Below are 12,750 nucleotides of genomic sequence, written 5' to 3' on the forward strand. Positions count from 1 at the left end.
TAAGAAAACGAGTAGTGGACGTTTTAGAAGAGGTGTGAAGAGCTCGACCCAGGTGGGTTGAGGTGTTGGGTCGAGGCTCTTCACACTCTCCTGCGTCGATCGGTCGATCACATCAATTGAATTCATGGGTCGAGTTCGACCCAGTAAAATTCAAATAAAAAGTTGATTTCTTACCAATACGTGATTCTCTCAGTCCATCTCTTGCAGAGGAATATCTTGTAGACTCATTGTTAGCTAGAAATCAAACAAAAATAACAATAGATTCGGTAAGGAGGGTTGAAAAAAAGTAGATATTTGTCAGGGAAGGAGTCCTAACAAGCTAGGACTCTTACCGAGCCATGGCGCGACGGCGTCCTGGTGCGCGCTTGGGCTGGTGGCTCGGCCAGGGGGCATAGGGATGGGCTGGCCTAGGTCCTAGGGTCCTAAGATGGTGCTCAAGGGTCTGGGTCAAGGGCTGGCTCGGTGGTTAGGGTCCTAGGCGAGTTCGAAGAGTCCTAGGGCAAGGAGGGTTCTCGGCCGGTTGCTTGCTGCTAGTGCAGGAGGCTTCGGGCAAGCTGTGGTTTGAGTCCTAGGGGTTCTAAGGGTTCAGTGTGGTTCCTAGAGGGTCTGGTCAGGGGTCGACTCAGGGTGGTTCGAGCATGGCTCGGTGGAAACGCAAGTTGGCTCATAGGTTTCCTTAGGTGGTTCGAACTTAGGGTTTTAATGGCTAGGTTTTGAAACATGGTTCAACGGGGATCGAATCATGGTTAACGAGGGATAAAAAAATATTAAAAGTCTATGTTTTAAGTTTGAGAATTTTATATTAAAGTTTGATTTAATTTGGCATTAAGCACATTAATAAGTTATAATTAAAGAATAAATAAAAACCATCGATTTAATCTAAATAAAAATATGAGAAAATTAATGTAAGCTTAATTATTTATTTGGGATGGTCTACAGTCAACGGAAATAAGAAAATTCAAAATCATGAAATTTTACGTCTAGTGGTAAAACGGTAATTTTACACCCGAAAATAGTAAACGTCATGGCAGTGTCCTGAATGCTGTTTTATATGTTAAAATGATTATTTTTAATGTTTATGGAATTTTATAATGAAACGTTAACGTTAAAGACATGTTGCATGCTTGGTTTAAAAGAATACGATATATGCATGTTTAATTTTTACAAGTGATGAAAATACGAAATGTTGAAGGAAGTGAAATAATTGTGACTAATACGATGATACGATGATACAATGATATGTTAATATTTAAGGCCAAGGCTTAATTGACGGGTGAGAGTGTCGCTGATGTCCCTGCCGTCCAGTACTGTGGTTACATGTAGATGGATCCATCGTCCCAATACGAATACGAAAGTCACAATTAACGATCTAAATTCAACCAAAGGAAAATGATATACGTATATGAATATGATGAATATGAATATGTTGACGATGATATGAAAATGTTTATTTTTATGTTTATGCATCATTATGAAAACGTTATTTACGTAAAAGTATTTTCATTGTTGCATATGTTCTGTATACGTATTATTTGTTATCGAAATTATGGTTTGCTGAGTTTTTAGACTCACTAGGTGTGATTGATGCATGTGATTATGATAATAATGATAATGGAGGTCTTGAGGGTTGATCTGACTGGACTGAAGGTGCACATAATCTGAGGACCAGCGCTAGTATTTTTCCGCACTTATGTTTATGACTTATGATTTAAGAGTTTATGTTAAGGGTTTTTACAACTTTTATTATGTTTGAGTGGTTTTTGCGAGATTTTTAGTTTTAGCAATTTTTCTAAGTTAGGATATGCAAACGTTTGACGATTTTGCGTTTTGAACTATTTCCTTTAATTTTCAAATATAATTGGTTGTTTCATTTTTTAAAATGGTGTAAAATATTTTATAAAGTATATATATGTATAGTATTTTTGGCCGAGATTATTGGGTAAATAAAAATTTCTAATACATTTTAAGAAAACGAGTAGTGGACGTTTTAGAAGAGATGTGAAGAGCTCGACCCAGGTGGGTTGAGGTGTTGGGTCGAGGCTCTTCACACTCTCCTGCGTCGATCGGTCGATCACATCAATTGAATTCATGGGTCGAGTTCGACCCAGTAAAATTCAAAATAAAAAGTTGATTTCTTACCAATACGTGATTCTCTCAGTCCATCTCTTGCAGAGGAATATCTTGTAGACTCATTGTTAGCTAGAAATCAAACAAAAATAACAATAGATTCGGTAAGGAGGGTTGAAAAAAAGTAGATATTTGTCAGGGAAGGAGTCCTAACAAGCTAGGACTCTTACCGAGCCATGGCGCGACGGCGTCCTGGTGCGCGCTTGGGCTGGTGGCTCGGCCAGGGGGCATAGGGATGGGCTGGCCTAGGTCCTAGGGTCCTAAGATGGTGCTCAAGGGTCTGGGTCAAGGGCTGGCTCGGTGGTTAGGGTCCTAGGCGAGTTCGAAGAGTCCTAGGGCAAGGAGGGTTCTCGGCCGGTTGCTTGCTGCTAGTGCAGGAGGCTTCGGGCAAGCTGTGGTTTGAGTCCTAGGGGTTCTAAGGGTTCAGTGTGGTTCCTAGAGGGTCTGGTCAGGGGTCGACTCAGGGTGGTTCGAGCATGGCTCGGTGGAAACGCAAGTTGGCTCATAGGTTTCCTTAGGTGGTTCGAACTTAGGGTTTTAATGGCTAGGTTTTGAAACATGGTTCAACGGGGATCGAATCATGGTTAACGAGGGATAAAAAAATATTAAAAGTCTATGTTTTAAGTTTGAGAATTTTATATTAAAGTTTGATTTAATTTGGCATTAAGCACATTAATAAGTTATAATTAAAGAATAAATAAAAACCATCGATTTAATCTAAATAAAAATATGAGAAAATTAATGTAAGCTTAATTATTTATTTGGGATGGTCTACAGTCAACGGAAATAAGAAAATTCAAAATCATGAAATTTTACGTCTAGTGGTAAAACGGTAATTTTACACCCGAAAATAGTAAACGTCATGGCAGTGTCCTGAATGCTGTTTTATATGTTAAAATGATTATTTTTAATGTTTATGGAATTTTATAATGAAACGTTAACGTTAAAGACATGTTGCATGCTTGGTTTAAAAAAATACGATATATGCATGTTTAATTTTTACAAGTGATGAAAATACGAAATGTTGAAGGAAGTGAAATAATTTTGACTAATACGATGATACGATGATACAATGATATGTTAATATTTAAGGCCAAGGCTTAATTGACGGGTGAGAGTGTCGCTGATGTCCCTGCCGTCCAGTACTGTGGTTACATGTAGATGGATCCATCGTCCCAATACGAATACGAAAGTCACAATTAACGATCTAAATTCAACGAAAGGAAAATGATATACGTATATGAATATGATGAATATGAATTTGTTGACGATGATATGAAAATGTTTATTTTTATGTTTATGCATCATTATGAAAACGTTATTTACGTAAAAGTATTTTCATTGTTGCATATGTTCTGTATACGTATTATTTGTTATCGAAATTATGGTTTGCTGAGTTTTTAGACTCACTAGGTGTGATTGATGCATGTGATTATGATAATAATGATAATGGAGGTCTTGAGGGTTGATCTGACTGGACTGAAGGTGCACATAATCTGAGGACCAGCGCTAGTATTTTTCCGCACTTATGTTTATGACTTATGATTTAAGAGTTTATGTTAAGGGTTTTTACAACTTTTATTATGTTTGAGTGGTTTTTGCGAGATTTTTAGTTTTAGCAATTTTTCTAAGTTAGGATATGCAAACGTTTGACGATTTTGCGTTTTGAACTATTTCCTTTAATTTTCAAATATAATTGGTTGTTTCATTTTTTAAAATGGTGTAAAATATTTTATAAAGTATATATATGTATAGTATTTTTGGCCGAGATTATTGGGTAAATAAAAATTTCTAATACATTTTAAGAAAACGAGTAGTGGACGTTTTAGAAGAGGTGTGAAGAGCTCGACCCAGGTGGGTTGAGGTGTTGGGTCGAGGCTCTTCACACTCTCCTGCGTCGATCGGTCGATCACATCAATTGAATTCATGGGTCGAGTTCGACCCAGTAAAATTCAAAATAAAAAGTTGATTTCTTACCAATACGTGATTCTCTCAGTCCATCTCTTGCAGAGGAATATCTTGTAGACTCATTGTTAGCTAGAAATCAAACAAAAATAACAATAGATTCGGTAAGGAGGGTTGAAAAAAAGTAGATATTTGTCAGGGAAGGAGTCCTAACAAGCTAGGACTCTTACCGAGCCATGGCGCGACGGCGTCCTGGTGCGCGCTTGGGCTGGTGGCTCGGCCAGGGGGCATAGGGATGGGCTGGCCTAGGTCCTAGGGTCCTAAGATGGTGCTCAAGGGTCTGGGTCAAGGGCTGGCTCGGTGGTTAGGGTCCTAGGCGAGTTCGAAGAGTCCTAGGGCAAGGAGGGTTCTCGGCCGGTTGCTTGCTGCTAGTGCAGGAGGCTTCGGGCAAGCTGTGGTTTGAGTCCTAGGGGTTCTAAGGGTTCAGTGTGGTTCCTAGAGGGTCTGGTCAGGGGTCGACTCAGGGTGGTTCGAGCATGGCTCGGTGGAAACGCAAGTTGGCTCATAGGTTTCCTTAGGTGGTTCGAACTTAGGGTTTTAATGGCTAGGTTTTGAAACATGGTTCAACGGGGATCGAATCATGGTTAACGAGGGATAAAAAAATATTAAAAGTCTATGTTTTAAGTTTGAGAATTTTATATTAAAGTTTGATTTAATTTGGCATTAAGCACATTAATAAGTTATAATTAAAGAATAAATAAAAACCATCGATTTAATCTAAATAAAAATATGAGAAAATTAATGTAAGCTTAATTATTTATTTGGGATGGTCTACAGTCAACGGAAATAAGAAAATTCAAAATCATGAAATTTTACGTCTAGTGGTAAAACGGTAATTTTACACCCGAAAATAGTAAACGTCATGGCAGTGTCCTGAATGCTGTTTTATATGTTAAAATGATTATTTTTAATGTTTATGGAATTTTATAATGAAACGTTAACGTTAAAGACATGTTGCATGCTTGGTTTAAAAAAATACGATATATGCATGTTTAATTTTTACAAGTGATGAAAATACGAAATGTTGAAGGAAGTGAAATAATTTTGACTAATACGATGATACGATGATACAATGATATGTTAATATTTAAGGCCAAGGCTTAATTGACGGGTGAGAGTGTCGCTGATGTCCCTGCCGTCCAGTACTGTGGTTACATGTAGATGGATCCATCGCCCCAATACGAATACGAAAGTCACAATTAACGATCTAAATTCAACGAAAGGAAAATGATATACGTATATGAATATGATGAATATGAATATGTTGACGATGATATGAAAATGTTTATTTTTATGTTTATGCATCATTATGAAAACGTTATTTACGTAAAAGTATTTTCATTGTTGCATATGTTCTGTATACGTATTATTTGTTATCGAAATTATGGTTTGCTGAGTTTTTAGACTCACTAGGTGTGATTGATGCATGTGATTATGATAATAATGATAATGGAGGTCTTGAGGGTTGATCTGACTGGACTGAAGGTGCACATAATCTGAGGACCAGCGCTAGTATTTTTCCGCACTTATGTTTATGACTTATGATTTAAGAGTTTATGTTAAGGGTTTTTACAACTTTTATTATGTTTGAGTGGTTTTTGCGAGATTTTTAGTTTTAGCAATTTTTCTAAGTTAGGATATGCAAACGTTTGACGATTTTGCGTTTTGAACTATTTCCTTTAATTTTCAAATATAATTGGTTGTTTCATTTTTTAAAATGGTGTAAAATATTTTATAAAGTATATATATGTATAGTATTTTTGGCCGAGATTATTGGGTAAATAAAAATTTCTAATACTTTTTAAGAAAACGAGTAGTGGACGTTTTAGAAGAGGTGTGAAGAGCTCGACCCAGGTGGGTTGAGGTGTTGGGTCGAGGCTCTTCACACTCTCCTGCGTCGATCGGTCGATCACATCAATTGAATTCATGGGTCGAGTTCGACCCAGTAAAATTCAAAATAAAAAGTTGATTTCTTACCAATACGTTATTCTATCAGTCAATCTCTTGTAGAGGAATATCTTGTAGACTCATTGTTAGCTAGAAATCAAACAAAAATAACAATAGATTTGGTAAGGAGGGTTGAAAAAAAGTAGATATTTTGTGAAGATTGGAAGAAATGTAGTGAGATGTGGATTGAGTTGAGCTGAGTTAAATTAGATCGTGTAAATTTTTTATTTAATTAAATTATAAATTTTATTATATATAAAATTAACATAAAAATTTATATACGCTAATGGAAAAAAAAATTTTAAACAAATTTAAAAAAAATAAATTAAATTCACTCCCTATTTTCAATAGCAAAAAGTTGTGTAAGACAGTCTTACAGGTCGTATTTTGTGAGACGAATATCTTATTTTGGTCATCTATGCTAAAAATATTATTTTTTATGCTAAAAATATTATTTTTTATTGTGAATATCGATAAGATTGACCCGTCTTACTGTCAAAAAAATATCTTTTTTAATAAACATTTCGACTAGTCTCGTTTTACTGATTCTTTATAGTGATAATTCGCACAATGTATAAAATAACAATATCCGTGAATGGTGGTTGGTCGAGAAAGAGAGAATTGGAAGAATATTCGAAAGTAATACAAAAAAATCCCAACATTCTTCTACACCCATCTCTCGTCTTAAAGGGAAGAGCGTCGATTGACCCTGCTAGGGATCTTTTCTTGTTTTTTCTGGTCAGAAATCTGATAATTTCACCCAAATTGTTATAATATATTCTTGATTTCGTCTATGGAGGTTCCGATTAGAAAATGCGCTCGTGTGTTCATGTGTATATTGGCCGCTTCGGCGGCGTCGTTTCGACCGGCGTCCGCGACCCCAGCTGCTTGTCACCCTCGTGAATACAAAACCTTTATTCACGATCTGAAGTCCCAGTGCCCGTTTTCGACCCCTTCGTATCTTTCTGCGATCCAGGTGATTATGTGGTTTTAATTTTGGTTAAACTAATTTGAAATGACTATATGTGATTTATGAATTGATTATACGTTTTTTTATTCTTACAAATTTGTTTTATTTCTTGTTTCGTGTTTTCATTTCGAATAATTGCTGGTATTATTGGTATTCAGCTTTTTATGTTACCTAGAAGGCTAACTCCACAAAAGCTCATTTCTTTTCTTTAAATGTGTTGGAAACCATTTCATTAAATGTTCCTTTTTGGGTTGCCATACTTAGATATGTAGAGAAAAGAGAGAGGACATGTGAAATTTGAATGATTTTTCATGTCACAATGAACTACCAAATGGCTTCTTTCATGACTACTTCTTGGATGGGGTTTTATGTCGATAAACTCATAAACTAAACTGCGTTAAAGTATGTTTATATTAAAATTAACTAGGCAAAAGATCAATATTTGTAAACTTTGTTGGTATTTTGCATGATCCTCAATTTTATCACAATCCAAGCACGCAATAATGCATTTTTGACATAGTACATGTACGGTAGGTATCATTCGATTCTAAATTTTCTTGAACTTATTAATAACTTTCAACCCACCAAAAAATTGGAACTATGGAAATTAATTTTTCTAACAGTAACTCATGCATCTATGGGCGATTGGTCGATTATTTGAATGCTAAAATGAATTTTATTCTAGATAGACAATTATACAATTCGCAAGTATACCATGATCTGCTGGTTTATACTAAGGTGTTTATTGACGATAATAATAATGAGTAAGCATTATGGATGTCGTTATGAAAGTTCTTGCTCGTTCAGACCATGGGAATGGTGTCCCAAGTCCCAACTTAGAGAAGAATAGAATTTATGTATGTCTTAGGCTATTAAATTTTTCCTTTTTTTTCATTATCATATTGAGATATTCCAAAGATTTGACTATTATTAATAAATTTATTGATGCGTATGAAAACACACATACTTACAACTGTTTGCCAACATTGAAGCAAAATCTAAGATTCTACCCAAAATATCTAGTCATCACCATCATACAATAAAAAAATAACCGTGTCCATATCCTACCATTCCCTCATAAGAATTTGAAGAAAGTTAAAAACGAAATCATTGCACGTGCCATATAACATTTGAACAATAGTAAAATTTTAGGCTCACCTTTCCAAAATCCCAAATTTTAGTAAAAGTTTTTAGGCTCGTTCAGACCGTGAGTATTCAAGTAATTTGGAGCTGATGGTACTAAGACATCAATAGAAATTTGTTATATCCAACGAACATGTCAAAAAAATTGTTTTATAACAAGTATGAACAGACTTACATATGCCCTCTACGTAACACTTCCACCTTTAATTCCTCTCTCCCATTAAAAACTCAAATTTAAGCTCCCAGGAAAGGGTGTTATCTTAAAGATTTTTTTAAATAACTTTTTGATCAATTAACGATTGTAGTGAATTTAGCCAGCTAAATGGTATTTTGGTTATCCTGTCTCATAACAAAAGCATTTTGAACCATATAGTTCTTAAAATTACCATTTAGCTTCCCATCATGAGCAGATGGTCCGTTTGCTGTCTGAAAGTAGCCGTGTGAATATATTTGTTTGAATGAGGCCAGTCATGTGATTTAATAATGGTTTGATCCTTTTGTCAGTTTCTGGAACTCAATGCTCTTACTGAATGTAAAATTTATGCGCAGGCAGCTGAACTGCTGCCATAACTCTTCTCTTGTGTTGCAAACTTCAATTCCCGTGTAACTGCAATAATAGAAAGACTATCTATCAGAGCATATCTGTTTATTGCTGTTAATTCTTTATAAATTTTGCCGGTTTCATCTGATAACTCTTTACATTTTTAATGCGGCGTGCTTTTGGATGTTGACCATAATGGGATAGCTCTAGTCAGTCTTTGCGTCACTTCTTCATTGTTCAGTATAAAAACTCTAAGTGAATGCTCCTATGTTGTTAGATGAAAGAAGGGTCCAGAAAGATTAAAGACTTATTTGAAATGGAAGTAATCAAATTTATGGAAGCTTATAAACTGTTGATCAATGTAAGATACTAATAATGGATTTAGTTCCTTAAACTGGCCAACATGTATAAATCAGATGGAATAACATAAAAATAATTAAATACCCCAACTGAAAATTTCAGGCAGCTTAACATGATGAAGGCTGACCTAGCTGTCCATTGCATTCAGATACTGATACATACTGTCCGACAGCTTTTAATTGGCAAATAGATGACCAGCAAATATGCACCTTTAGATGGCTGTTCAATTTTTTAGTTTGGTTATATAGATTACTACATGTTATTTTTCAGCTAGCATGTCATTCCTTGACCATGAAAATGGTTCTCCGTTGAGATTAATTTTGTCATTGTAATACTTTCTTCTTGGTTTTCAAAAACATTATCTTTTTACATGATGTGACCTATCAATAAATCTACCTAGAACACTTATTTTCATTTTGTTTGGTTTGTCGTTTTAGTAGATGTGACAACTTTTGACGTTTATGAAAATTTAATACATGTTCTTCCAGAAGTGGAGATTCAGTGTTATTTCTGTTATGTTGCAATGTTTATTTTTGCATTAGACCTGTAGATGTCATTTTTTCTGACTCCTGCATTATTCCTTCCAAATATATTTTTATATTGATGTTAAAACTGATTTATCGAAATTATAAATTTTAGCTTGCAACTATGATGATAAATAGCCAATATTGATGGTGTGATTATTTCTAGTCCATTCTCGATTTATTTCAATGATGGTGAACAGTGTTAGTGATGGTATTGGGTGATTGTTACGTGCCTAGGTTTGGGACCGTGTTATGGGTAGTTCGACAATGTAATTTCCTAGTTTGGAATAATATTCTTGCCGTTTTGATTTTCGACCTTGACGACCCATGATTAATTGAATAATCGGGGCTCGTGAAAACAAGAGAACCACCCTATCTTGTGAAATGTACTTTTTATTGATATTTCTCTCAATGAATAATTCTTCTCACCAAGTTCATACATATAAAAAAGATGCAATTCAAATAAACTGAACGAAAATCCTACCAATTTTAAGAGATATGCTGAAATCCAAAAAAAAAGAAAATAATTATTCTTATTAACTAAGGAAAAAATCTTCTTGCTCCTCAATCTATCGTCCTGAATTTTTCATGAGTAAAACGTTGATAAACTTTGGGCTTGAATGTTTCGTTCTCTAAATATCGGCCCACAATCTGTCTCGGCCCACTTCTTCTTCATGGCTCATGACAGTAATGCTGATGAATATGCTTGCAAGCACTGTTGTTTTGTGATTGTGTACGTTTATGTTTCAACTCATAATAGATTTTGGTTTGCTGCATATCTATTTTGCGAAGTTCTGATTGATATTCTTGATTTTTTTTTTCTATCTTTCATGTAAATTATTTTTCATTGAAGGTGGATGGAGAATTGCTTGAAAGTGTCATGAGCTCCAGTCAGGAGAATGTATATACTGCTGTTCTGTATTATGCTTCATGGTGTCCTTTCTCTAGCATCTTTCGGTCAAAGTTTTCCACTCTCAGTTCTATGTATCCGCATATTAAACACCTAGTGGTTGAACAATCTTCGGCCGTTCCCAGGTGAGTGACTTTACCTTACGTTGATTCTTTACATCTCCCCCCTCACCCACCAAAAAAAAACTGCTGGTTTCTTATGACATGAACCAATCTTAGAAGAGTGTTGTTCAGATTAGATCATGGCATCTGTGTACTTGTATCCTGGTAATAACGTGGTGTCCAGGCCTACTTGCAAAATGACTAGGTCTAGATCTCTCTTTGCTGCCGTCAGTTATATCCAGTAAAGGTTGTGATAACATAGGATACTATTAGTTAATTCTTATGCATCATATCATGGCCCTTTGTTTGTGACATCAGGTGCATTTTCTTCACTTGTGATTTGGATTGATAGCACTTAACTCCTCTGAAATATTCTTTTGACCCAAATGTATTGAAGGGCTAAAAGTTATTTGTAGGAGTGTGGACATCATTGAATAGTGAAACATAATTTATGTTTACCATACTTAAGCATGCCTTGCATGAGTGCGCGCAAAAGCCTGCACACCTGTGGAAGGTTTATAACATGTTCTCTATATTCAATTCTCTACCCTTTGCATAAGCTTAACTTGCTTGTGCGTTTTGTGCAGTATTTTTTCTAGATATGGGATTCACAGTGTACCCTCGCTACTTATAGTTAATCAGAACATGCGATGGAAGTATCATGGTCGAAGAGATCTCATGTCTCTTGTCAATTTCTACAAAAGAGCTACAGGTATCTCCCCTGGTTTAAACTTGTTTTCTAATTGTTATACGATACTTTTGACCCACTGTTCTGGTAAAACTATCCAGTGTGCTTGCACATTTATGCTTCCCTCTTCTATGTAAATCCAAGTTGCATGAACAATCATAGCCTAGCTGCACCATGGGAAATTGCTAAGTTGAAATACTCATCTCCTGAACTTTGTGATGGCTATTATGGTACATTTAGTCGATATGCTGATGTTAAGTTTTATTCACCATCAAGTCTTCATCATTAGCTTTTTTTTCAGCATGTTATATATTTATCTATAATTGTTGGGTTTCATTGGTTTTTTAAAATGTTCATTTTTGTGTGCATAGATATGAGATTAACTTTCTACTGAAACTGTGCATTGCTTTAGATTCATTTACGTGCACCTTCTTCTGTTGATGTGTCAAAAGGGCACAAGGTGGAACCTATGGGTCTTGCAAATATGGGCAAGACTTGATTTCCCTTTTCGCACTGGCCTTGTGTTTGTTTCATCGCTTGGACTCTGTTTTTTATAAACTTATTTTCAGTAATACATGTACAGTTAGTTCTATGGTGCAAAATATTTCTTTCGTGTAAAATATTTCTTTCGAGTTTTGGGGAAAAAATATTGCTCTTCTTCTAATTTCTATTTTATTTTTATTTTCCGAAGGGTTCGATCCAGTAGTGGTAATGTTTGTAGATAACTCATGCAGCCCAGCAAGTAATCAGAATATTTTCAGGCCCTGGAATGAAGGGTCAGTCACGGAAATAATATGGAGGGAATTGTATCTTGTACTTTCTGTAGTATTTGTCCTGTCAAGGGCTATCCTTTATTTCGTTCCAGAGATTGTATCTCGTATTACAGAACTGTGGGTCGCAGGCATTCCTCACTTAAATTTGGAAATTTTCGGAGAGTCGAGGCAACTTTTAGGGCGTGTGTTCCATTTGATTGATGTGAAGAGAATTTGGAGCGATTTAGAGGCGTGCAAAACTAGGAACTTCCATGAAGGAGCTAGGAATGCTCGGGTTTGGGCGTCGTCCCTGGCATCCGTCTCCTTAGGAGAGACATCTTCTACAAGAATATTTCCTTCAAGAGACTTGTAAACTAGTCTCGTGTACCTTTTACCTTGAATCACGGTAAGGTGGAACATATATTATCAGATTGTAAGAAGTGACCATTAAAGATGTACTTATTTGGGTTCCCTTCTGTTCCTGTTTTTAGTCATTATTTGTCCACTCTCTTATTGTAAGCTTTAGCTCTTACGTCCTTCATCTTATGGAGTATAACCGTAGAAATGTGTGGTATAAAGTCCGAAACACGTCCCTGTCGGTGTGTATTATTCGATAGTACATGTTTAAATTCTGCCTTAGAGGGTTGCAGTTATCCTTCTGTGATGACTTTTTGTATTGTGTTCATGAGGTTGTTAGCTTTTGCCTTGGAAATACATGAATT

General features: G+C 35.6%; 1 protein-coding gene across 1 annotated transcript; it reads left to right on the plus strand.

The window, feature by feature from the left end:
- Nucleotides 1-6,615: 6,615 nt before the first annotated feature.
- On the plus strand, nt 6,616-12,533 carry LOC142543163 (5'-adenylylsulfate reductase-like 5). The gene is made up of 4 exons (XM_075650245.1): nt 6,616-7,015; nt 10,431-10,612; nt 11,176-11,300; nt 11,968-12,533. Exons 1-4 carry the CDS (start codon nt 6,833-6,835, stop codon nt 12,399-12,401), a joined length of 924 nt encoding a protein of 307 aa, XP_075506360.1. The 5' UTR covers nt 6,616-6,832; the 3' UTR covers nt 12,402-12,533.
- Nucleotides 12,534-12,750: the final 217 nt, after the last annotated feature.

The sequence above is a fragment of the Primulina tabacum genome, chromosome 4, assembly GCF_025594145.1.
Source record: "Primulina tabacum isolate GXHZ01 chromosome 4, ASM2559414v2, whole genome shotgun sequence".
NCBI classification, from domain to species: Eukaryota; Viridiplantae; Streptophyta; class Magnoliopsida; order Lamiales; family Gesneriaceae; genus Primulina; species Primulina tabacum.